Below are 26,386 nucleotides of genomic sequence, written 5' to 3' on the forward strand. Positions count from 1 at the left end.
CTTGGCCTTGATGTCACTAAGAGAGCACATGATTACTGTATCTTTCAGGTTTCCTGTCTTTTCACAGTAAGGGCTGGTGTTACAAAATGTTCCACAGATTTGCTAAGTTTGTTGTGAGAATTTGTAAATAATTATAAAAAGGCCAAGATGTGGGGGAAAAGTAGAGCAAAGAGCTGTACCATCCAAGTCAGTGATTTATCGCTATGATGATGGTGGAGGGAGGGCCACCATCTTCATGGGGGAGTATCATGCTAGAATCACCTAATCTTAAAACCTAGCAGGTGATAAACTCCTCCTGCCTCAAATCCAGAAGCACCCCCTGCAGTTAATAATCCCTGTGATAGCCAGCCACACTACTGATGGAGACATTACACAAATGGTTGTGGTCCTCAGGTATGGAGGGCAAGAAAAAGGTGGAGAACTACCGTCAAAAATAAAAAAATGTAAATGCTACCGTATTTTCTGAAACACACAAATTCAGAGATCATTTATTTCTGTTAAGAATAATGTTTAATGATCATAGAAAAGACAAAGGAGAACCAACATGTACCTTCTGCTGTCAAAAAAATACATACCTGTGGTCATGGCTTGGTTGGAAGAGATGCAAGCCATGGTGACAGTGTGAGCAGGAGTCTTGTCAGAGAAGCCGGCTCCGAGGGCAGCCTTCAGGAAATACAGTGAATGCAATGATCACTTATAAAGGAAGTGCAATATGTGAGTGAGTACTTCACTGTGAGCAATGCTGTGAGCAGTACTTCACTGTATGGTAAATCAGGAAAGGAGCTAACATCTCACAGAGGAATATTTAAAATACAACTAAGCCCATTATGGAAATGGTTTACGAATTTTTTATCTAGCTGTTAATCAATAAGCACTGCCAAATTCCTTGCAGTGATTTTCTAGTGTGGTATACAAACCTACAGTCCTCTGGCAGTTCACCTCCTCTCTTAGCAATGCTTTCCCCAGCACTTCTAAGAACATTAATATATAATTTGATTTTAACTCATTTAAATTTTCAAATAGACCTAAAGTAAACCTGCTACATATGGTTGGTGGAATGATGAAATATATCATGGGGTGAGATTCTCATGACCTGTGTTCCTGCAGTTATAAGGCTTAGAAGTAAAGCAAAGTTTTCAGATATGAAAATAATTTCTAAAGAACTGACCATTCATCAACAGATTCCCACACAGGTCCCTGGCTTGCTCTACATTCGTCTCTACTTTCACTGACTGCCTGATATTTCAGACAGCTCACTGTCAATCCAAAGCAAAGCCGAGTTGGAAAACATGCCAAGTATCCAAGAGTTCAAGTGAATGAAAAAATTTTGGAAAACTGCTTTGGCTACAAGTGAGTCTCTGAAAAATAAGGACTAGACAAGTTAACAACTGGAAACAAGGAAACTGGTCAGGAAGACGACATAAGAGGTGTTTCAAAAGAGAATTAATTTGAAGGACCTTGAGAAAAACTGAGGCCCTCCATTAATCTTGCAAAAATGGAAAAAGGATATCTATTATTTTATTATGCTATTTATTGAGTTAATTACACTGCCAAAAAAAAACAATGAACGCCTGATTCTATTTTTGTTCATGTAAAGAACTGATGCATAGGTGCAAAAATCAAATATTCAATACTTATTTTTATAATATTAAAGTTTCACTTTAAAAACAAAACTCTCAACACGTCATGTCCCCGACCACCACCACTTACTGTGAAATTCTGGTTCCTATTGAGGGAATTAATTTTTTCTGAAACTATTTAACAATCCTCAGAATACAAGATTTCCTATCACTTGATAAGATTAACATGCTTCCAAAGCCGAAATCAGAGGGTTCAGTTTCTTAACTGATTTTCAGCTTTATACTTCACTTTGCTGAAAAGTACCTATTGGCAACTGCACATCAGCCTCTTGATGTAAACCAACCCAAAAGGAAGAGAAAGGCAAGTCTCCACCGGGAAGGGGAGAAGAGCTCCCCAGTAAGGCAAGGGTAAAGGGCACTCAGGTCGTACTGGCCTGATCCTCATGCAATCCTTTCTAGCAAGTGTCACACCCTTGGCTCCAAGTGACTCTCAGGACTGAAGGAACTTTAAATAGAAGTGGTTGCTGGTGAACCTTGTCTCCGTGCTTCTATTTAAAGTCTGAATAGATCTCAAGGCAAGCTTAGGCTCTAGATGGTGCAATGAAGGGAAAGGAGGAAGATGTGTCTTAGGTAAATTGGAGAGCAGGGAAATAAGCTGAGGCTTTCATTAAAGTCAGGTTCATGGGAACTCAGCATCAGAAGCCTTTCAGGATTTTATTATTACACTTGCTGGAAGTCACAGCAGCCTTCAGGTTGCAAAACAACTTTAAAAAGACATTCTTATATTCCCTGAATTCAGCCTTCAGTATTATTAGTACAGGGCCAGGAGAGGGATCTACCACATGTCAATCAATAGCTGAGATTTGCACATGGATATAAAATTTCCAGAAAAAAAATTTAGAAAAAAATAAGGCTAGATATATATATCTAGATATATCAAGAATAGATATATAGAGAAAACTGAAACAGATTCAACATTTACTTTTAAGTGCTCCTTTAAGAGTCACTTTGGTTTTTTCCCTAGAATATAAGAATTGAAAATGTATTATGAATAATTTGATATATTCATGAAATTGTCATGTTTGATACATTTAGAAGTGTGAAGATCAAGAAAACTCCAAAAAATTAGGAGGTGGGGGAAAAAACCTCTTCCTGTTCTTAATTCTTTCTTGCCTCCCTTACAATATACAACAGTTGATTATTGTAGACTTGAGTAACACCAGGCCTTCAACAGTTTGAACATTTACTTTTGCACATTTACTGATGAGTAAAAAGGTGGGACAAAACACATACTTCTAGTCCTATTCCTTTTCCTTTCTCTTGGCTGACAGTGGTGAAAGTTACAGCCCTTCCAACTATACTGAACGCAATAGTATGGCAAGCACAAACTAGAAATACAGAAAATGCTCAGCACACTGAAATGTGCTTTGGAGCCAACTTTATCCAAATAGCCACTTGCGAATGGAAACAAAGCTCAGAAAACGTTTTTGGAGTCTTCATTACGAAATGACTGTGGGACATGCCGCAGAAGTGCCAAGGCCTCTCATTATCTCAGTTGCTCAATAAACAGTACGTGGAGCTCTGCCAACTGGGGTAAAGGTAAACTTCTATGAACTAGTTAAGAAAAAAAAATGCCCTATGTGTCCACTAGTCAAAGGGAACAAATGAATAAGCACAACTCCCTCCAACAAAAACCATGGGTATGAAATAAGTTCTCTGTAAAATGGAAATTTTAAGTTGATTGGAGGTCGCTATATCTCACATTACAAAAAGTCACATCAGCCATGCTTTGCCCAAATCTCTGTTTTCCTAAAAGAAACACAAACATATCCAAAACCAGCTCAAATAATTGATTTGATTTATAATATAGCATAAACATATACTAGTAAAGTGTACATCATTTGATTTATAATTTTTTAAATATAAAATAATTCAAATAGTAAAATCATTTTAAATATAACTTCAGTGAATTTTAATAGCTTTTAAAGAGTAAATTCTATTAACTAAAATTCAAATTGATTCTCCTATCAATCTCTTCAAACAACATAAAGTTTGACTCACCTCTCTAGCCACATTGCTTGTTTTCACTTCCTGTATAACTGTGCCAAAGATGATATAATCAACAACATCCTTTGGGACACTGGTCCGATGCAACAAACCCCTGCAAGCAGAAGTTAAAAGCAAAGAAACATTTCATACATTCAAGACAGTGCAACAGATCATCACATAAAACATTACACTTAACTCTGGTTAAAAGGTTAACTTTGAATTAAAAAAAGTAGAGACTATCTTTTCCTTAATTTGACAAGCATGTGGCACATTATCAAATAAATTAAAGACTGATTTAAAAAGTCAACTTTTGATGCTCAATTGGCAATAAGAAGTTAAATAGAAAGAATCATCAATAATTTGGAATATAATCTATAAAAATTTTGAATCACTCTGTTGTACCTGAAACTAATACTGTAAATCAACAATATTCCAATAAAAAATGAAAGAAAAAAATAATTTGGAATAGGATAAAACAGATACATAAACCAAAATTTTCAGTCAAAAAGAAAAGAGAAACAACTAGAAAATTAAAGAGATGGAGTAAAATCCCAAATATGTTAAATTTAAATTTGAAATATCAATATAACCACATCATTTTTTTGAAAAGGAAAGCTGCTCTTTACATAAAAATACCAACCAATAAATATAGGAGGAATAAAAGAATAAGTAAAGTCAAAATTGTATAATCTCTAACATAATAACTAATCCAGGCAAAAATTATCAATGAATGCTAAAGTCACTTGGTCAAAGGTTGCTGGGGAATATGGTCTTAAGATATCACCTTACAGATGACTTACTAATTGCAAAAGAAAAAAAATGCACGTTTATCACCAAAAGATCTGGTGGTTTGACCACTCTGACCAAAGGGTTCGATTTAACATTACACATCATGTGCCTCTTGACATGATGCAATAGCCATGTGCTTTACCTATGAAGCATTCTTACCAAAAAATGTTTAACCTGAATCTAATCAAGCTTAGAGATTAACTTTCAGTTTACAGGAAATTCACCGAGGAAAGTTAAATATTACTACAAAGATACATCCAGAATGTGGGACATTCTACAAACAGCTGGCCTGGACCTTTCAAAAAGTCATTATCATGGGGGGTGGATTGGGGGGATGTCCTAAATTAAAAGAGACTAAAGATATACATTCATTTGCATAATAATATGAATTCTGACCAGATCCTGGTCTGGGGAAAAAAAAAAAATTAGAGCAGGAGACCTGGATTCAATCCCTGGATTGAAAAGATCCCCTGGAGGAAGGCATGGCAACCCACTCCAGTATTCTTGCCTGGAGAACCCCCATGGACAGAGGGTCCTGATGGGCTACAGTCCATGGGGTCTCAAAGAGTTGGACATGACTGAGCGACTAAGCATAGCACCATTGGCAAAATGATAACAATTACTAAAACTAAAATGAGGAATCTTCATGTCTCATTCTAGGCTTCTTTCTAGATAAATACACACCTCCACCCCCACCCCACCAGGGATATGAAATTCTGAGGATGCTTATGTCCATTAGGTAAAAATGGCATAGTACAGTTGGTCTTCTGTATACACAGGTTCTGCATCTGTATTTGCATAATCTGTTCAGCTATCCTCATATAGTAACGAAGTTTCTGAGGTAACCATTAAATATACATATTGGTTTTTAGCCTGATCTAGTCCTACACTATAATCTGCAGCTAGCTACAGTACGTTAAGGAATACTATCATGCCAAGAGATCGTCAAGCCTGCAAAATAAAGATCACTGACATTCACCACCTGCTTGAATTTGTGTAGCACACATAGCTAAAATGAAGACTATATGAATCTTATAAAATCTACTAAGTGTTTTTTCTCACCACATAAAGTTAACATATCTTAGCTATGGGAATTCTATTAGACATGCTATTTCAAATGTAAATAAGATCTAAAATGCAACTGCATTTACTTACGAAAGTGCTGCTCTAGCCAAATCATGTGGCATCAGGTCTTTATATCTGGAGGAAGAAAATAAATCATTTAACCAAAAGCCTAGAGCTTTAATAAAAAATGTTTTTCATTCTATTTGAAATATCTAAAGAAATAAGCTAACTATAAGTTGCTATTAATATAAAAGCACTTAACATCATTCCAAAGTAACAGTGTGACTTTGCTATTTGTCATCCTTAAAACTCTGACAAGTCTTGACTCATCCTGCCCACTGTCTTACTGTTCAGCATGACATTGGCAAATATTCTTTAAAACTAAACCCCACTGTTTTAAGTTCCCTTTTATTTTATTTTTAAAAAATTCTTTAGTTATTTTGTGATGTCTAAAGGGACATGAGGGATATATTAGGACTTTTAAAGAAAACTTTGTTTTGAAGTTATCTGAGGTTTTACAAAGAATTGGAAAGATAGAACAGAGTTCCTTCATACCCTTCATCCGGCTTCCTCTAATGCTAATCTTATGTAAACATGATGCACTTGTCAAAACTAAGAAATTAACACCAGCACAATACTACTCAATAAGCTTGATCTGACCACATCAGTTTTTCCACTAATTCCCTATTACTGGTCTGTTCCAGGTTCCAATCCATGTATTTACTTGTCATGCTTCCTTAATCTCCTCCAGTGTGTGACAGTTTCTCAGTCTTTCCTTATCCTCCTTGACCTTGACACTTGGAAGACTGGGGTTATGGACACCAGGGAAGAGTATCACAGAGGTAAAATACCCTCTGCTTCTTATCAGAGTGAACTTGATAGCAACATGACTTCTTTCTAGTGATACTAACTCGATCACTTAGTTGAAGCAGTGTCTGCCAGTTTTCTTCATTACTTTTCCCTTTCTGAACTCAATTTATTAGAAGAGAGTCACTTCTGGCCCTTACTCAAGGGAAGAATTAAGTTCCACTTCCTAGTGGAAAAAGTAACAAAGAATTTGTGGACACATGTTAAAATCCTCACAGTAGTTAATAAATATTTCAAGGGAGAGAATTGAGGCTATGCCAATATCTTGTTCCTTCTTAACCTTTCTCACCCACGAATTTTAGCATTCATTCCTAGATCCTGGTTGCAGCAGCTATTCCTGTGATGATTTATCTATTTTCCTCATTCCTTCTGTATTTATTAATTGAAACTGAAGAAAGACTTGTCTTTTCTCTTTTATTTCTTTATTCAATCATTTATTTATATCAGATTGGAGTCATAGATATCTCATGTTTTGAGTTATAGTATAATATTATACTATTATAATTTATTTTATTAATCAAATTTTCCTAATTTTTGTCATTGGAAGTTATTTTAGGTTGGCCCTGTGTTTTTTTGGCATGCCCCTTTTTCTAAGCATTTCTTTACTTCCTGGAACTGAAATGTTCCAGATGCATCTGGATTAAATAAGAATATTTATTCTTTAAATTCCTGAAAATTAAAACCTGAAAATTCAGAAATGTTTTTATTTTTACTGTGAATAACTAGAAGAACCATCAGTGATTTTATTTTATTTTTTTTTAATTTAATTTTATTTTTAAACTTTACATAATTGTATTAGTTTTGCCAAATATCAAAATGAATCCACCACAGGTATACATGTGTTCCCCATTCTGAACCCTCCTCCCTCCTCCCTCCCCACATCAGTGATTTTAAAAATCTTTTATAGGGAAAACCAGTTCCCTACAATTTAGAGCAGAGTAACTTGGGCAAAAGTGTATCAATTTTAAAATGCCTAAACCACAATTATCTATCATTTTACAATTTTTCTTCTCATGCTCCTATAACTCTCTCTCAGCCAGGATGCTGAAAGATTCCCACATGCCACGGCTGGAGTATATTCCTAAGAGTGCTTCCAAAATATTTCCAAAAGACCTATAGGTCTTTCAAGTGACACAAGTTGAAAGCAAAGCTTCTTCAAATTAAACAGAAAAAGATCTTTTTCCATCTAGAAAATTATTTTCTATTTTAGAAGACTCATTTTTACCTCAATCATAAGATTAATAATATGATTTAACTATTTGTCTTCTTTATAAATTCTTCTCTTTGTATTATTTTTAGTCATTTTTGTTTTGCACATGAATAGTACCTTAAAATTTTTATTCCTTCTTCTCTATTAACTATATTTGCCTACCATTACTCAACATTCTTCTCTGTGCTACTAAATTACTCATGAACTTTATCTTCTTCCTCAATTAGGATTCTAAATTAAACTAAAACATACTAATAAAAAATAACAAAAGGAATATAGCCTATACCAATGTGCTGAATATCTCAAATTTCACCTTTGGTAGTTTGATACCAACTATCAAAGGAAATGTGTAAATGATATCTTTGAGCATGTTCATGTTTTTTTAACAGCTAGTCAAACAGTTGGAATCAAACTTCTACACAGTATACAAACAGCCTTTACCACAAAATGGCCTTTCTAGTCAAGAATTTTCTTCTCTTGATGGAAGTTTCTTTTCCTACCCTGCTGCTGCTAAGTACAATAAGGATCCACTCTGCTGCTAAAGCTTCAGGTTCTTATTCTTACTACTGTTGTGTCCATACAAGAAAGTTATTATATTGAGAAAAGAGGGTGAAGAATCTTCACCATTTACTTACCTAAGAAGATATTCTCTAGGTCCTAAACCACTATTTAAAAATGAATGTTTCTTGTTTCTGTATGTACATGCATGCATGCGTGTACATACATATACATACACACACATGCACACACACATCTGTATCTTCCATAAATGGTGGCATTATACACAATGCTCTGAACTTTGCTTTTTACACCTAACGTATCTTCAAGATTTTTTCATATTAGTATAGAAAGGTCTCATTAATTTTAACAGATACTCAACTTTTCTTAGCTTATTTTTAAGTTAGTGACTGCTAGTTCAAAACATGAACATCAAAAAATCTTAACAGAATACAACTAAATGTTTCATTTAATTTTCACTTAGTTCCCAAAGTCCATCATCAATTTTTAGAAAGACTGGGCCTCAGTGGGGAACAGAAAAGGAGAAAGGAAGTCTAGGGGGAACAGTAGTTAGGTTCTGGGGGCCTTGAAGGTTGGTCTAGGACCATTGTTATTCCATATATTTGGGGTTGTGCTATACCAGGATTTGGACCAGTCCATCAACTCCAATTCTGATAACTTCCAGAAAGCCAAAGCAGCAGATTAAAGTCCCTTCAAGATGCCCATGGGCCCACGGCCTCAGTATTTAAACTTCTGAAGAGGCACAGAAACAATGTACTTCTCTCCAGATGAGGAAAGGGCATCTGTTGGAAGCAAGCTACCTAGTTCCACACTAGGTTTTCAAAATACAGCTAATTCAGTCTAACACTACACTAGACTAGCTCATGAGAAAAGATGAAAAACAGATTCTGCCACTCTATTTCACTACTGACTTGCCTTATTCTGTATTAATTTCATGAAAATATTGTTTATATATTAGTTGACCAGCAATATTATTAGGGGCTTCCTTGGTGGTTCAGATGGTAAAGTATCTGCCTACAATCCAGGAGACCTGGGTTCAATGCCTGGGTTGGGAAAATCCCAGGAGAAGGGAATAGCCACCCACTCCAGTATTCTTGCCTGGAGAATTCCATGGACAGAGGAGCCTGGCGGGCTACAGTCCACATGGTCACAAAGCACTGGACACAACTAAGTGACTAACACTTTCAGCAATAGTATTACCTACTGGGTTAATTCACAAAGGTTCCTTTTGAAAACACCTTAAAAGAAGGAATAAATAAACTATATGGGGTGATGGATGTGTTAATTAACTTGATTGTGGTAATCATTTCACAATGTAGATACACATTAAATGTAGGTCAAGAAGCAACAGAACCAGACATGGAACAACAGATTGGTTCAAAATTGCGAAAGGGGTACATCAAGACTGTATATTGTCACTCTCTTTATTTAACTTATATGCAGAGTACATCGTATGAAGTACTGGGCTGGATGAATCACAGGCTGGCATCAAGATTGCCTTGAGAAACATTAACAACCTCAGATACGCAGAGGACACCACTTAATGGCAGAAAGCAAAGAGGAACTAAATAGCCTCTTGATGAAGGTGCAAGAGTGAAAAAGCTGGCTTAAATGTAAGCATTCAAAAAGTTAAGATCATGGCATTCAGTCCCATCACTTCATGCAAATAGATGGGGAAAAAAGGGAAACAGTGACAGACTTTACTTTCTTGAGCTCCAAAACCACTCGGATGGTGACTGCAGCCATGAAATTAAAAGAAGCTTGCTCTTCGGAAGAAAAGCTATGACAAACCTCAACAGTGTATTAAAAAGCAGAGACATCATTTTGCCCACAAAGGTCCATATAGTCAAAGGTATGGTTTTTCAAGTAGTCATGTACGGGTATGAGAGTTGAATCATAAAGAAGGCCGAGTGCCAAAGAATTGATGTTTTCAAACTGTGGTGCTGGAGAAGACTCTTAACAGTTCCTTGGACAGCAAGATCAAACCAGTCAATCCTAAATGAAATCAACCTCGACAATTCATTGGAATAACTGAGTTGAAGCTGAACCTCCAAAACTTTGGCCACCTGATGCGAAGAGCCAACTCACTGGAAAAGACCCTGATGCTGAGAAAGACTGAGGGAAGGAGAAGGGGGCAACAGAAAATAAGATGGTTGGATGGTATCACTGACTCAAAGGACGTGAGCATGAGCAAACTCCAGGAGATAGTGAAGGACAGGGAAGCCCAGCGTGCTGCAGTCCATGGTGTTGCAGAGAGTCGGACACAACTTAGTGACTGAACAACAATATACATTGAATCGTCACATTGTATTCCTTAAAAAACAATCACATTGTATAACCTAAATATATGCAGTTTTTATTTGTTAATCATACCTCAATACAGCTGGAGAGAAAAAAGAAAAAAAGGAATAACAAGTAACAGAATCATTTCATACTTACGAAGTGCCTGATAGCAAAAATGGAGTGCGAACACCATCCACCACCACAATATTCCTTATGTTGGGTTTGGCTAGGGTTTTTTTCGATTTAGTCTGGGAAGCTTTAAGATAAAGTTCAGAGAAAAAATTAATTAAAATACAAGAAGTCAGGTAAGTTTTTACATTTTTAAAGATAGACATTCTAAGAGGGATTTTATCACTCCATGCCAAATTGCATTAGTCATTTACCAAACCACTACAACTAAAAAAAAAAGGATTAAGAAATTAGTGAGCATTTTCAAGTTTCCAAATAAAATTTAAGGCAAATATAGAGATTATACCTAGTGATAATATCACTTATGCCATTAACAAATTATTTTTATCAAGTGCTTGACAATCCATTTCACTGAAAGCAACCAATTTAGTCTGCCCTTAATACCTTAATACTCTTGCTTTTCTATGTAGAAATAAAGGCATCTGGTTGGTGACTACTGCAATTTGACAAAAACCTAGCACGCTTCCTGACTCTGTCTGACACAATTTGTGTAGCTATTTTGTAACATCTAAAAAGCAACCTTTCTCTAATGTTTTAATTAAAAAAACAAAACATGAGTGGTGGTTAAAAAAGAAAAAAATAAATAATACTAAAATATGGAAAGTAAAACCCAAGTTCCCTCTTTATGCCCTCTGCTGCCCTATTGCAAACTAAAGCCTGTTCAGCACGAGTACATTCCCTTTTCCTCCCATCAAATCAGCTGATCACATTCCTTTGTCTTAACATGTGCCCTCTTGTACCACTATCAACATCAATGTTAAAACAAACCACTTGTAGGACAGTGTTAAACACCAGTAACATGACAAGGCTTAAGTCTCACAAAGGTTTACAATATAGTTGGGGAGAGAGAAACACAAAAACTGTTTAAGAGCAATATAAATAAGAATATTCTAAATGCCAGAAAAATGGTATTTAACGTGGTATTCAATGTGACTTTCTCCCAGCTGGCAAGAAACAGATCTATCTGTGTGACTGCAATAAGAATTTCTGAGTAAACATTAGAATTAGGTGAAATGTGAAATGAGATGGAAAGGAATTATTATTATTCTTTGTGAGGTTAATACATATCTATATTCTAGTTAGAGTTTAGAAGCCAAAGAAAATATATTTTTTATATGACAACATGAAACTTTTCTGGGTGGGATTAAATAACAGACCCCTGGGAATACACTATATGTAAAACAATATAAAATATCATCTTGTATTTCCACTGAATTTACAGATTTCAAAGTGTTTGAGATATCTTAATAACTACTTGAGGTTAACATGGCTAAAATTATTATTCTTTGTTAGATAAAAAACTATAAAGCAGGGAAATGACATGATGAGTTGAAGGTCAAACTGCCCAGAAAGAAGTAGAACTGAATCAAAGCAGAGTTCTTCTGAATCTTGGTAAGGTATTTTTTTTAATTAAGTGATTATCCAGGTAGAAATACCACAACAAGACCAAAATCAGAAGTCATAGATCAATATAGGACCCAGGCAAGTGAATATACAAAACTACTGCAGGTTCTACAAAAGTATGTATTCAACAGTGAAGAAGCCTAATCCGCTGGGTTTACCAAGGGTCTAAAAGACCATATAGTATCAACAAATTTCTTTTTTCACTTCATATTGACTAAACAACCTTCTTTTATTAACTAGTCACACCTATTTCAGGTATGCATCCTCTTGCACATGCACTAAGATGATACTCAGTAACAGAAGCCTGTCACTGAAAGTGTAAAAAGTTAACTTTTGGCTTCACAATCATTTTTAGGACTGGGGCTTCCCTGGTGGCTTAGCGGGAAAGAATCCACCTGCCAATGCAGGAGACACTGGTTAGATCCCTGGGTCAGAAAGAGCCCCTGGAGGAGGAAATGGCAACCCACTCCATTATTCTTGCCTGGGACAATCCCATGGACAAAGGAGCCTGGTGAGCTACAACCTGAGGCCACAAAGAGTTGGACATGAGTGACTCGCACACATGCATCTTTAGGACTGACAGCCCGTAGCTGAGTAAACTAACCAGAACCTGAGCAAACTAACAAAGAACAAATGAACAAACACAGAACCTCAGTGACTCCATAGGCTCCAGATCCCAGAAAGAAGCCTCCTGCCAACATCCTCAAGCCACCTTACACCATGCACTATCATTACTGATTGGTCCTGTATTGTTTTAATTTGAAGGCAACAGTGATGTTCTTATCGATCATAAAAAGGGGAGAGTTAGAAAATTAGTTTTTGTTTTTATTCAAAATTCACAAATCTAGATCCTATAATCTAACTTTTAAATCAGAAATATTTTTATTTTTTACAAATTACTGTACCTGCGGCAGCTTGTAGCTGGGAGGAACTGCTCAGAGGTCTCATACCTGGAAGACAAAATCAAGTGTTTACAAAAAGCAGTACAATTCCATGTTTGCACAAGATGCTTACACATTCAAGTCTAATCTTAAAAACAAAGAACAAATGAAACTTACAAAATCTGAGGGCCCATTTTGATGTATTGGGAAGATTTTTTAAAGTGTAAGTCAAGAGGGAAGTCATTCTGAAATCTGAAAAAGAAAACAAAAAGACTTTCTGGGTTATTTGAACAACCTGCAGTTTAAACTGTAGGCTATGATCTCTGATATCTCACCCATGGGTTACTATAAAATACTTAAAAATTTACTCTATTACCAACTACCTTTCCCCTAATATTATAGCTATGTAGACATAGCTTTCATAACATGCAAACCACTAATCTAATCATTAATTCTCATAAGGACCTGTGAAGTAAGCATGATTATTGTACTTTTTGTGAGATTAGAAACTGAAGTATACAGGAATTGAGTAACTAGTAAGAGGCAGAGCTATGATTTGAAGCCAGACAGTCTAGTCCAGCAGTATTCTTGGCTGGAGAATCCCATGACAGAGGAACCTGGTGGGCTATAGTCCAGAGGATCACGAAGAGTTGGACATGACTGAAGTGACTGAGCACGCACGCATGCTAGCTCCAGAGGTTATGTTTTTCTCTAGGGTCAAAGGGGTACAGACTATTCGATAGGATCAGGAAGCCACCAGTGTGACTTTCCTGATTTTGATGCTTGTATTGTGATGATGTAGAATGCCTTGTGTAATATTTGTATTTGAAGGGGATATACACTAAAGAATTCAAAGTATCACTTCTTACCTGATATAAGAAAAAAAGTTCATATACTACACTTGCTACTTTTTTATAAGCTTGATATTATTTCAAAATAATAAAAATACAAAACTCCTACATATTAAAACATATTTAAAATATATTAAAACATTTTCCTAAATTCCTCATAATGAGTTCCTATGGAACAGTAAGAAAAAAATGGGCAAACGATATGAACAAAGTGTTCATGGAAATGGAAACACAAATGGCTCTTAGATACATGTTCAATCTCACTCATAAAAGAAATACAAATTACAGCCACAGAGAGGTATACCATTTGACTTAGAGGTCTGACATTCACTGTGTGGTAGAGGCTGCACAAACAGGCTCTCTCATATATTGCTGCTGAGAGTATAAACTGCTGCACCTCCACAGGTACATTCCTATGGAGGCCAATTTGGCAATTAACTGTCAAAAAATTACAACTACACCTAACTTCTGATCAGTAACTCCACTTCTCTGAATTTTTATTTACATGGTTGGTCGGTGTAAACAAAGAATACATCAGAAGTGATGCTGCTGCTAAGTCACTTTAGTCGTGTCCGACTCTGCGTGACCCCATAGATGGCAGCCCACCAGGCTCCCCCATCCCTGGGATTCTCCAGGCAAGAACACTGGAGTGGGTTGCCATTTCCTTCTCCAATGCATGAAAGTGAAAAGTGAAAGTGAAGTCGCTCAGTCGTGTCCGACTCTTAGCGACCCCATGGACTGCAGCCTACCAGGCTCCTCCGTCCATGGGATTTTCCATGCAAGAGTACTGGAGTGGGGTGCCATTGCCTTCTCTGAGACGTCACTTTTTAGATTCGGCTGTAAGAGATCCTGCAGTTCCCATCTTGGTCTGTCTCTCAGATAACTCGCTCCAGGAGAAGGCAGCTGGCATGTCAGGAACAGCCCCACAAAGAGGCTCTCATGATGAGGCAGGAGGATGACAACTCCTGTCAACAGTCATGTGAGTGAGCTTGGAAGTGGATCCTCTAGCACAGACAAGTTTTCGGATGACTACAAGCCTGGACAACATTCTGACTGCAACCTCATGAGAAACTCAAAGCCAGAACAACCCAGCCAAGTCACTCCAGATTCCTGGCCCTCAGAAACTGTATGAGATAACAAATTTTTATTGTTTTAAGCTACTAAATTTTGGAGTAATTTGTTACACAACAATTGTTTGTTGTTCAGTCACTAAGTCATGTCTGACTCTTTGAGATCCCATGAACTGCAGCATGCCATTCTTCCCCATCCTTCACAACGTCTCAGAGTTTGCTCAAATTCATGTCTGTTGAGTCGAGGATGTTATCTAATCTCATCTCATCCTCTGCCACCCTCTTCTTTTGCCTTCAATCTTTCCCAGCATCAGGCTCTTTTTCAATGAATGGGCTCTTCCCACTAGATGGCCAAAGTATTAGAGCTTCAGCATCCAATGAAAATTCCTTCCGATGAATATTCAGGGTTGATTTCCTTTAGGATTGACTGGTTTGATCTCCCCGCAGTCCAAGGAACTCTCAGGAGTCTTCTCTAGCACCGCAATTCGAAAGCATTAATTCTTTGGTGCTCAGCCTTCTTTGTGGTCCAACTCTATACAGCAATAGCTAATATAAAAGCCTTATTTAATTTCTCTTAGGTCTTCATAGGCTAAAAAGAGATGTCCTGTGGCTTCCAAAAAGAAAAAAAAATCACGTTTATCAAATATATGGATTGAAAAGAGGAGTCCAACCTCTCACCAGCTCACCAGCTTGTATATGTTCAACGACTCTGGCCAGGAATACACAAACTGGCCCATGAGATGAGGACCACTTTATCCAGAAGCAACATTTGATGCCATTTGAGTCTGGAATACAAGTCTCCTTCAGTTCAGTTCAGTTCAGTCACTCAGTCGTGTCCGACTCTTTGCGACCCCATGAATCCCAGCACGCCAGGCCTCCCTGTCCATCACCAACTCCCGGAGTTCACTCAGACTCACGTCCATCGAAGTCAGTGATGCCATCCAGCCATCTCATCCTCGGACCTCCCCTTCTCCTCCTGCCCCCAATCCCTCCCTGCATCAGAGTCTTTTCCAATGAGTCAACTCTTCACATGAGGTGGCCAAAGTACTGGAGTTTCAGCTTTAGCATCATTCCTTCCAAAGAAATCCCAGGGCTGATCTCCTTCAGAATGGACTGGTTGGATCTCCTTGCAGTCCAAGGGACTCTCAAGAGTCTTCTCCAACACCACAGTTCAAAAGCATCAATTCTTCGGCACTCAGCCTTCTTCACAGTTCAACTCTCACATCCATACATGAACACAGGAAAAACCATAGCCTTGACTAGACGGACCTTTGTTGGCAAAGTAATGTCTCTGCTTTTGAATATGCTATCTAGGTTGGTCATAACTTTCCTTCCAAGGAGTAAGAATCTTTTAATTTCATGGCTGCAGTCACCATCTGCAGTGATTTTAGAAACTGGTCAATCTAATCACACTAGGACCACAGCCTTGTCTAACTCAATGAAACTAAGCCATGCCCGTGGGGCAATCCAAGACGGGCGGGTCATGGTGTAGAGATCTGACAGAATGTGGTCCACTGGAGAAGGGAATGGCAAACCACTTCAGTATTCTTTCCTTGAGAACCCCATGAACTGTATGAAAAGGCAAAATGATAGGATACTGAAAGAGGAACTCCCCAGGTTGGTAGGTGCCCAATACGCTACTGGAGATCAGTGGAGAAATAACTCCAGAAAGAATGAAGGGATAGAGCCAGAGCAAAAACAATACCCAGCTGTGGATGTGACTGGTGATAGAAGCAAGGTCCGATGCTGTAAAGAGCAATATTGCATAGGAACCTGGAATGTCAGGTCCATGAATCAAGGCAAATTGGAAGTGGTCAAACAAGAGATGGCAAGAGTGAATGTCGACATTCTAGGAATCAGCGAACTAAAATGGACTGGAATGGGTGAATTTAACTCAGATGACCATTATATCTACTACTGCAGGCAGGAATCCTTCAGAAGAAATGGAGTAGCCATCATGGTCAACAAAAGAGTCCGAAATGCAGTACTTATATGCAATCTCAAAAATGACAGAATGATCTCTGTTCGTTTCCAAGGCAAACCATTCAATATCACAGTAATCCAAGTCTATGCTCCAACCAGTAACACTGAAGAAACTGAACGGTTCTATGAAGACCTACAAGACCTTTTAGAACTAACACCCAAAAGAGATGTCCTTTTCATTATAGGAGACTGGAATGCAAAAGTAGGAAGTAAAGAAACACCTGGAGTAACAGGCAAATTTGGCCTTGGAATATGGAATGAAGCAGGGCAAAGACTGATAGAGTTTTGCCAAGAAAATGCACTGGTCATAGCAAACAAGTCTCCTTAAGTAAAGCTTATTTTGAAATAAAATTCATGAAAACAGTGAAGAAAATAAAAAAAGGGACACCTTGCTCTAACAGATATCAAAACTTTCTACAAAGCACCAGGAATTAAACAGTGCTGAACCTAAAGGAAATCAGTCCTGAATACTCATTTGAAGTACTGATCCTGAAACTCCAATACTTTGGCCACCTGATGCCAAGAACTGACTCATTGGAAAAGACCCTGATGCTGGGAAAGATTGAAGGCAGGAGGAGAAGGGGACGACAGAGGATGAGATTGTTGGATGGCATCACCAATTCAATGGATATGAGTTTGAGTAAGCTCCAGGAATTGGTGATGGACAGGGAAGCGTGCTGCAGTCCATGAGGTTGCAAAGAGTCAGACACGACTCAGCAACTGCACTGAACTGAATCAACAGAACAGGATGTAGTAAGTTCAGAAGCATACTCATGTGTATGAGAACTTAGTATATAATAAAGAAAACATTTCAAATAAGTGGGAGAAAGATGACTTACTCAATAGATTTTCTGGGGAAATGTCTAACCACTTGGAAAAAAATTAGATCCATAGCTCACACTGTATGTACAAATTACAGATGGATTAATCTAAATAAATACTTTTTAACCTGCTACAAGAAAATATCAGAGAATATTTTTATAATCTTAAATGGGGAAAGGTTTCCAACATATGGGATGACACCCAGAGGCCATAATGGAAAGTAACTAAAAAATCTGATTAAATAAGCATTTAAAATATCTACACAGTAAAAGATACTAAAATAAAGTTAAAAGGCTAACAATAGATTCAGAGAAAACATTTGTAACATGGAAAACAAGGGGTTAAAACTCATATTCCATAAAGAGTTATACTTGTGCTCGCTATTAGTATCAGTAGGTGATGGTATAAAGGTCTTTAGTTCCCCTTTATGAAAGCTACAATGAGAAAAATAGCATTTCTGTCCTTGATGGAGCTTATGATTTTGCTCAGAGTACAAGAAACAAAAAAGTCAGAGAGTCAAACAGTGACCTAAATCAGGGGCTGGCAAACTACAACCCATGGGCCTCTAGCTAATATAGATTTCACATTTTTAAAGAGTTGTAGAGCAAAATAAAACAAAGAATATATGGCAGAGATCAATGTGGGTTATAAAGCCTAAACTATTTACTACCTGGCCCTTTACAGAAAAAGTTTGCCATTCCTGATCTAAACAATAAGTACTACACTGAATTAAATGAAAAAGCATTGCATGGGCAGGACAAGCTTTGAACTGTAAAAACCTTATAAGTTGGAGGGCCTTTGTTGAACATCAAGAATCCTTTCTTGTAAATTAAGAGGTCACTGCTCATCCAGATTCTGCTTAACGTGCTCAGTGATGGAAGACTCACCATTTGACTTGAGCTTTAAACAGAAACCTCTCTTCTTCCCATACTCCTCAATTCAGTCTCAACTTCCCTGCCATTTCCCCCTGCCTCTTCCTTCTCCCTCTCCTGAGGAACAATCTGGTGAAAAGTGGCACAAATTTATGCCCGAATCTGGCTCTGCCACCTAGCAAGTAATTTATATAAATCACCATGCCCCCCAAACTTTACCTACAAAACGTTAAGTAACAATTTGGGGATCGTGAGGATTAAATGAGATGGCGGTGAAACGACCTAGAGGGTCCTCAACATCACTTTTTGGAATCAATTAATTTATTCCAGGGCTCAAGCGTCTCTCTCCAGCACAAAAACAGCTATCATGTAGTGCAGAGCTCTTGACTAGAAGTTAGTAGACACAGGCTACCACCTGTGGCCATGGGTAAACTGACTCACTCTGATTCATGGGCTTCACCGATGCAGTGAAGGAGATGAAAGACCAGATGATCTTCGGTTCCCTCCTGAATGAGAAAATTATCTTGAGCCTTGGCTGTCGGAGCCGGACACAGGAATGCCTCAGTTCCTCTGACAATCGAGTTCCAAAAAAGCCACACAACCGAGATTCACCCTCGAAAGCTTTATAAAAGGGGTAATACTCCTGGCCCTGTTGCGATTCTCAATAGCCGCCGACCTGCCTACAGGCAAAATAGGGGTTACAACACCACTGGAACACAGGCCAGCGCTTTTAACCGACACACACACACACAAATTAGTTAACTTGCGGTGATAAATTAAAAGGCATAGGCGACATCGTTGCTCGGAGCTACAGACAGAACGCTAGGCCAAATTACTGCCCAAACTGCACTCGTACCGGAGACCCCGACTGAGAAACTTCCTTCCGCTCCCTCGAACTCCAGGGAGTGGAGGCCAGGCGGCCGGGGGCACAGGCGTAGCAGGCGGGAAACTGCGGACCCCGCCGGAGAAAGGGCAGGCGGTAGCCGAGCGCGGACCCCGCCGGAGAAAGGGCAGGCGGTAGCCGAGCGCGGACCCCGCCGGAGAAAGGGCAGGCGGTAGCCGAGCGCACGCCCCTTCTCACCTTAGGTCTCGTCGGCTGAGTCTCCAGCTGCAGGCAAGGCTCCCGCCCGTATGACAGGACCCGACGGGTACCAAGAGGCGGGGCCTCACAGGCTTCCCTGCCTGCCCGCCGGCTGCCTGACTGGAAAATCCGGAAAGCTGTCCTCTCTGAGCTTTCTTCCTTCCCTGCGAAGAAAGTGTCCTTTGTTTTCGGCTAACGGGGCGTTAGCCGGAAGCGAAGGGCAAGGTTAAGGAGCCGGCGGCAACTCGCCATCGGGGTTTCAGTCGCGGGTTTTCAGTCAGGCAGTACGTCGGGCGCCTGGGCAATGCCAGCCTGAGGGAAGAAAAGTCCTCTACTCGGCTGCCCGCACTTGAAGGGCTTTCCACTTTCGTCCGCTCCCGCTCAAGATGGTGGCCTCTCGAGCAATTGGCAGCCTCAGCCGCTTTACTGCCTCCAGGACGCTCCGTTGCTCAGGTGAGGCCTGGTTGAAGGCACCCCACGGCCCCGGGACAGAACTGCGGAGACCCGGGAGCCGCGTCTCCCCATGGCTGCCACCTCCCTGCCGCGGCCCTGGATGAGGGGGAGTGATGCTGCTCTGAGACCCGGTCTCATTCCCTGGCGCAGCGACTGACATTTTCTCTCTCGTTTTGAGTCCTGCAGCTGTTTCAGGCTTCGTAGCCCCTAACGTCTCTGAGTCTTGTCCACCCGGTCTGGCATTTTCCGCAGGTCTCCTCTTAGTTTCTTTAATGATGGCCTTGAACCTGTCCCTACTGGATTGGGAGGACTAAGAGAACAAGGACAGTCCAATCTGTCACATCTTCGTGCTTCACTGCACCTTGCCTCTAACGGGGAGCATCTTATTTACTTCTTGTATGAAATTAACCAGTCTTGCAAATGACTGCCATTCCCTGCGCTTTTCCCTCACAACCTTTTACCTATTACCACACTGGGTGGATGCAGTCCATGGGGTCGCTAAGAGTCGGACACGACTGAGCGACTTCACTTTCACGCATTGGAGAAGAAAATGGCAACCCACTCCAGTATTCTTGCCTGGAGAATCCCAGGGATGGGGGAGCCTGGTGGGCTGCCGTCTATGGGGTCGCACAGAGTCGGACACGACTGAAGTGACTTAGCAGTAGCACGCTTCAACAGGAAGCTGAACTTTTGCAGCTCCAGTAATTCCAGTGTGAATGTATAATATGTAGAATTTCAAGAGGCAGATTCTGCAACTTTCCAGAAGAAGCACTTTAAAAAGAAATGCAGATACCTTGTATCTTAAAGAACAAGATGTTAGATAATTTTACCAACTATTTCTACCCTTGTTTCTGACTATACCCAGTTAGCTTGCATTAGCTGTATTGTCTTTTTCTCTTCAAACTGGCAGTGAAAGAGTTAAAGTGGGTGCTTGTGGAAAATTAAGCATTTTCCTTCTGTCTGAAATCTGTAAGGTGAAATGTGACTGTTTGTTGCATGTTGTACTTAATATCGGTTACTTAATTAGAAATATAATTTATAAAATGCCTTCCTCCTTCTGAATCACTGTATGCTGTTTTTAGAGGCGTTCCTTTACTGTAAGGGACTAATTTTGAATGTTTGAACCTTTTCTGCTTTGTTATTTTGACCAATGTTTTTAGTCTCCACGGGACTGCTCTGTATGTGTGTGCATACCTGTCATAACACTACAGAAAATTGAAATGTTGCAAAGATTGGGGGAAAGGGTTAAGCAAAAAATAATCACCCTTTCTCTTACTACTCACATACCTACAGTTAGTATTCAGTCATGTTACCTGACAGTTTGATTGTTTTCCACATTTTTGGTTTAACACTTTAAAATTATCAGATGTATATTTTTGAACTTCCGTTTCATTGATTTTAAGGTAATGCAATTAAAAGCATTAGATTTGGAGTGTGACTTCTCAGTTTCAATCTGGCTCTGCCTTTTACCCACTGGTGACCTTACCCTTTGGTGACCTTGGGCAAGTCATTTCTATGTCTGTTTTCTCTTTTGTGAAATGGGGAATAATACCATCTTGTGAGCTTTAAAGGGCGTATTTTAGGTGTAAAGCAATTTTTCATGGAGTAAGTGCTATTATTATTAATAAATATTAGCTATTATTAACTCTTCCCTGCCCTGAAGAATTATGATTTTATATATCTGAGACTTTTTTAAAGTAATTTTTACATTGTGCATGTGTGATAAAGTTACAAGCTTACTTTTTCTATGTTTTTTGTATAGAAATATAGATACACATATGTGTATCTATATTTTGCATTCTGTTTTAACCTGTAAGAAAATATGGCTGAGGGGAAAGATAAATTGGGGGATTGGTACTGACATACACATGCTACTATATGTAAAACAGATAACTAATAAGAACCTGCTATAAAGCCCAGGGAACTCAGTACTCTGTAGTGACCTATATGGGAATAGAATCTAAAAAAGAGTGGATACATGTATGTGTATAACTGATTTCTTTGTTGTACAGCAGAAACTAAGACAATATTGTGTTGATAAATCAACTGTACTCTAATAAAAATTAATTTAAAATTTCTTAAAGAAAATATGACTTATTAGTTATTGCCCCTTTTAGTAACAATGTATAAATTTTGAAAAAAAAAAAGGCCTAGACAGTGAATTTAAAATTACTTGCATACTTGGATTGCCATTTAGACTGAAAAGACTAACACTAATTAAAAGTCTGTGCCTAGGTAGTGCCAGACTTTTAATGAGACTATGATATTTAATGATGGATGATTAAAATTCTTCACACTGATTTGTACTTCTTGAAGTTTTAACCCATTCCTGCATGAGTGCTATAATTCTGAGTATGACTATCAAATGAAGATCACATCTTGATCAAAATATCTTAATTCCCACTCTTATTCTCTACCCCCCACTCCTATTCTAATCCAAATTCCTAATTACATAAGTAGTAGAACAATTTCTCAGGTAATGAATTGAAGGCAGATATCTTAGCAGATGGTGTATATTTAAATTTGACTCTTACTTACATAATCCTGTCCCTTCACCAGGACTAGATATTGAGAAAAACTGTTAATTGTTAACAACCATAGTAACACGTTCATATTTGAAATATGTATCAGCATAATCCAGCTCTCTCCACTGCTATAGTATTAGGTCTTGTAGGTATCTTCTTGAGTTAAAATGATTAAAAAGTAGAGTAAAGGGTTCTCTCTCTTTTGCTGGTGTGGGAAATATGGGTGAAAGTTCACCCAGCTGCTCTGAAGTAAGCTTTCCTAGTTAGGTTAGTGAGTAAGGCTGTATTCTGAAAACAAAGCTACCCTGTATTTCAACTTAATTTAGTTTATTGTGATTTGGAATTGTTTTCCAGTTCAGATATGGTTGTATATTTGGTGATTTTTCTCTTTTTTTTTATCTCTTGATTTAGTGTATGTCTCTATGGGTGTGGGGCAGGGGGTGGCGCAAAGGCAAGTTGTCTCCGATATTTAGTCTTCAGAATTACAACCCTTGTCCCTCCACCTGCTCTATTTTCTTTTTTTTCTTAGGTGCGTATCTTCTAACATATTTACGTTTCTTGTCTTTTGTCTATCTTTCCACCTCACCTCTCCCACCCTGCATCCCTAATCAATTCACACTCACTAATTCAGTTTACCCTGTTCTAGTTATAATTGCTTATTACCTGGTTTCTCCCCCACAGAATGTTTAGTTTATTGGCAAACTCTCTTTTCATGCCAAACCTATTTTCACCTCCTCCACAGAGACAGGGATTTTTACCTTGCTGCTCACTCTGGGTGCCTGGAGCAGTTCTGTTAGACTGCACTAGACTTTAGTTGCACAATGAATGACTCCGAGATGATGTTGGAGGAGATTGCAATTTACTTGAGGGAAACAGCTGCTACAGATGCAATGATTAGAGAACCAAACAGTGAGTAATAAAGATAAAAATTGGGGCAGGGAAGGGAAAGATTGTTGTAGGCAGAATCTCAAAATAAGGCTTTGTGAAACTGCAATACTGTGGTGCTGGAGAAGACTCTTGAGAGTCCCTTGACTGCAAGGAGATCCAACCAGTCCATCCTAAAGGAGACTGGTCCTGGGTGTTCATTGGAAGGACTGATGTTGAAGCTGAAACTCCAATCCTTTGGCCACCTGATGAGAAGAGTTGACTCATTTGAAAAGACCCTGATGCTGGGAAAGATTGAAGGCAGGAGGAGAAGGGGACGACAGAGGATGAGATGGTTGGATGGCATTACCGACTCAATGGACATGGGTTTGGGTGAACTCCGGGAGTTGGTGATGGACAGGGAGGCCTGGTGTGCTGCGGTTCATGGGGTTGCAAAGAGTCAGACACGACTGAGCGACTGAACTGAACTGATACAGATATAAAAAAGGAAGAGTGATAAATACAGATGATACAGATTGCAAATAATGGAAAAGCAAAAGGAAGTTTATCATTAGTGAAACAGAGGCACTGGAGATTGAGGAGATGGCTGGCTTCTCCTATCTTAATTTACTTTAGTGTAGCACTTTGATTTACAGGTACTGTTATAATCATTACATCACTTCTACTTCTATCTTTGTAAGAACACTGAAATGCTCTAAGAGACTTATACATGGCCATACAGCTAGTGAATGGTAAACTTGATGGTTGAACCCAAGGCTTGGGACTCTCAGGTCCTTTGTCTTTGCCCTGTGAGTACTGATTTGGATTGCTTAAAGAAAAAAATGCAGACAGAACCGGTGATCACCCCGCTGTGGTTCTGGCACCATCTACAGTTTTCTTTCTTTAATAGCACGTCGTTTGGCCTTTAAGGCAGTACAAAGCTGCTGCTTTTCTGTGCCTTCTCTTCCCCTCCTTTAAAGAACTGCAGGATGGAGAGACTTGCGGAGTCTCTGATGCGCCTTGATTTTACTCTTCATGACACTGGGAAGTCCATCTCTCCATAAAAATGCAAGAGGACCCGGCTGGAGAATGTGCTTGAGATACCTTTGGAATGCATTTGGAACTGACGTTACAGATTGCTTTGTATCAATAGATTATTTATTGTCTTAGTGTATTTGTTTCCTATTGTGGCCCTAAATTTCCACAAACAGCATCTGAAACAATACAAATTTATGATCATACAGTTATGGACATCAGAAATGAGTCTTACTGGGCTGAAATCAGAGGTATTGGCAGGACTGAGTTCATTCTGGACGCTCTAAAGGAGAATCTGTTTCCTTGCTTTTTCTAGCTTCCAGAGGCTGCCTGCATTTTTTGACTTCTTCATAGCCAGCAGAGTGGGTTCTCATGCTGCCATCTTCTGGTTCTTTTGCCTTTTTCTGCTCCTTTATAATTACACTGTATAGCTGAATAATCCAGGCTAATCTCCCTGTATTAAGGTCAGCAAATTAGCCACCTTCATTCCATTTGCATCCTTTATCTCCGTTTGCCATATAACCTAACATACTCAATTTCTGGGGACATGGACATCCTTGAGAGGCCATTCCAACTACCACATTTAGTATCCAGGTAATCATATGACCTGATAATTGAAACAAAAAAGATACAGTAATAGTCACAATAATGATCTGGAACACTTTGTTCTAATTTTGGTTTTCTTGTTGTTGTAAACTCCAGCGTTGTTATATGTAGCAGGTATTATAGAAATTCATGAATTTCATGAATTTGAACAAACTCCAGGGGATAGTGGAGGACATAGGAGCCTGGCATGCTGCAGTCCATGGGGGTTGCAAAGAGTTGGACACGACTTAGCACCTGAACAACAAGCAACAAATAGAAATTCTGTTTTGAAAATAATTAATTGTGAAATACGTTTCCTTACAGGTTATATTTGCCGCAGTTTTACAAGGTCCTCTGCTTTGCTGAGTAAGTTTGATTTCTCAGTGACATGCTTTCATTGCTTTTTATACTTATTTAGCCATAAACATGTTTACAAATAAGTTTTCCTTCTCTTTTTAGCCAGAACCCATATTAACTATGGAGTCAGAGGGGATGTGGCAGTTATTCGAATTAACTCACCCAATTCAAAGGTACCTAATTTAATTCACTGCAGTTTATTTCTACTCACTGCATTCATTAACGCATTCCTGAATGGCAGAGAAATAAATCCACTAATTTGACGCTAATCTTGTCACATGAGTTTACAGTTTTGATAGAGTTTGAGAACTTGCCCACAGGATGCAGTTTTCTGCAGCAGACATCCTTGTTTAAGAATTATTTCTAGTTCACTGTAGAGGTATCAGATTAACATCAAGGATTAATACATGCCTTCTGTTACACTGTAGAATTATAAGATAGTTTATTAGATAAGAAGCCAAGTGCAAGCTTTGTTTATAAGAATTAAAATTGACCTACTTGTCTTAACTATGAGGTTCTTATGTCAACTTTCTTAACCTGCCTGACATGAGTCATTACTCATAGTAAGTTGACTGAGTTAAATGTCATTAAGGTTCCTGAGGGCCTTGAATGACTTGGTGCAATTCATGTTATCAGAAATCAAATTCCACTCAAAATGGGGCTTCATTTGTTTTTGGCAACTTCAACAAAATATGCAGCATTAATCCAATCTTTTGCCAAGAAAAGCTATATTTGAGGAGCTCATGCTTTCCCCCCACCTAAAGTTGCTGTAAAGATTTCCTGTTTCAGAAATCTTGTTACCAGAGACCTAAATGAAGTAGGAGGACCTAGATGCAAGCAATTAACATCTAACACAAATTAAGGAAAGTAAGAGCCAGTCCCCCTCTCTAGAGTGAGGTTGGCATTTACTGAGCAGTGATTCAGACTTACGGTATTTTTTCAGTATTTTCTAAGTTAAGCATTTTTCCTGAACACAAATATAACAAATGCCTATGGTTGGACATTTGAAAGCGATTAAGAGGAAAATAACAATCATTCATACTCCAAACCCC

The 26,386-nt window shown here is 38.7% G+C and overlaps 2 protein-coding genes across 6 annotated transcripts in view; one reads left to right on the forward strand and one right to left on the reverse strand.

Moving 5' to 3' along the window:
* HADHB (hydroxyacyl-CoA dehydrogenase trifunctional multienzyme complex subunit beta) overlaps positions 1-19,652 on the reverse strand; it is a 30,257-nt gene extending 10,605 nt beyond the window's left edge. Inside the window, exons 1-8 of one of the 5 annotated variants that reach the window (XM_070798996.1) lie at positions 19,516-19,640; positions 18,876-19,114; positions 13,014-13,088; positions 12,861-12,905; positions 10,519-10,618; positions 5,574-5,618; positions 3,642-3,741; positions 576-663 (exon numbers count right to left, since the gene is read on the reverse strand). In XM_070798996.1, the coding sequence (XP_070655097.1) occupies positions 576-663; positions 3,642-3,741; positions 5,574-5,618; positions 10,519-10,618; positions 12,861-12,905; positions 13,014-13,088; positions 18,876-18,885 (463 nt within the window). In that variant the 5' untranslated portion in view covers positions 18,886-19,114; positions 19,516-19,640. Of the gene's footprint in view, positions 1-575; positions 664-3,641; positions 3,742-5,573; positions 5,619-10,518; positions 10,619-12,860; positions 12,906-13,013; positions 13,089-18,875; positions 19,115-19,290; positions 19,467-19,515 lie in introns of those variants that run through there. The other 4 variants (XM_070798998.1, XM_019970592.2, XM_019970593.2 and 1 more) reach the window with 4 other exon arrangements.
* A 100-nt stretch (positions 19,653-19,752) lies between these two features.
* HADHA (hydroxyacyl-CoA dehydrogenase trifunctional multienzyme complex subunit alpha) overlaps positions 19,753-26,386 on the forward strand; it is a 42,428-nt gene continuing 35,794 nt past the window's right edge. The window contains exons 1-3 of the mRNA XM_019970586.2: positions 19,753-19,968; positions 25,302-25,343; positions 25,437-25,507. Of these exons, the coding sequence (XP_019826145.1) occupies positions 19,902-19,968; positions 25,302-25,343; positions 25,437-25,507 (180 nt within the window). The 5' untranslated portion in view covers positions 19,753-19,901. The remainder of the gene's footprint in view (positions 19,969-25,301; positions 25,344-25,436; positions 25,508-26,386) is intronic.

This window comes from Bos indicus, chromosome 11, assembly GCF_029378745.1.
Source record: "Bos indicus isolate NIAB-ARS_2022 breed Sahiwal x Tharparkar chromosome 11, NIAB-ARS_B.indTharparkar_mat_pri_1.0, whole genome shotgun sequence".
NCBI classification, from domain to species: domain Eukaryota; kingdom Metazoa; phylum Chordata; class Mammalia; order Artiodactyla; family Bovidae; genus Bos; species Bos indicus.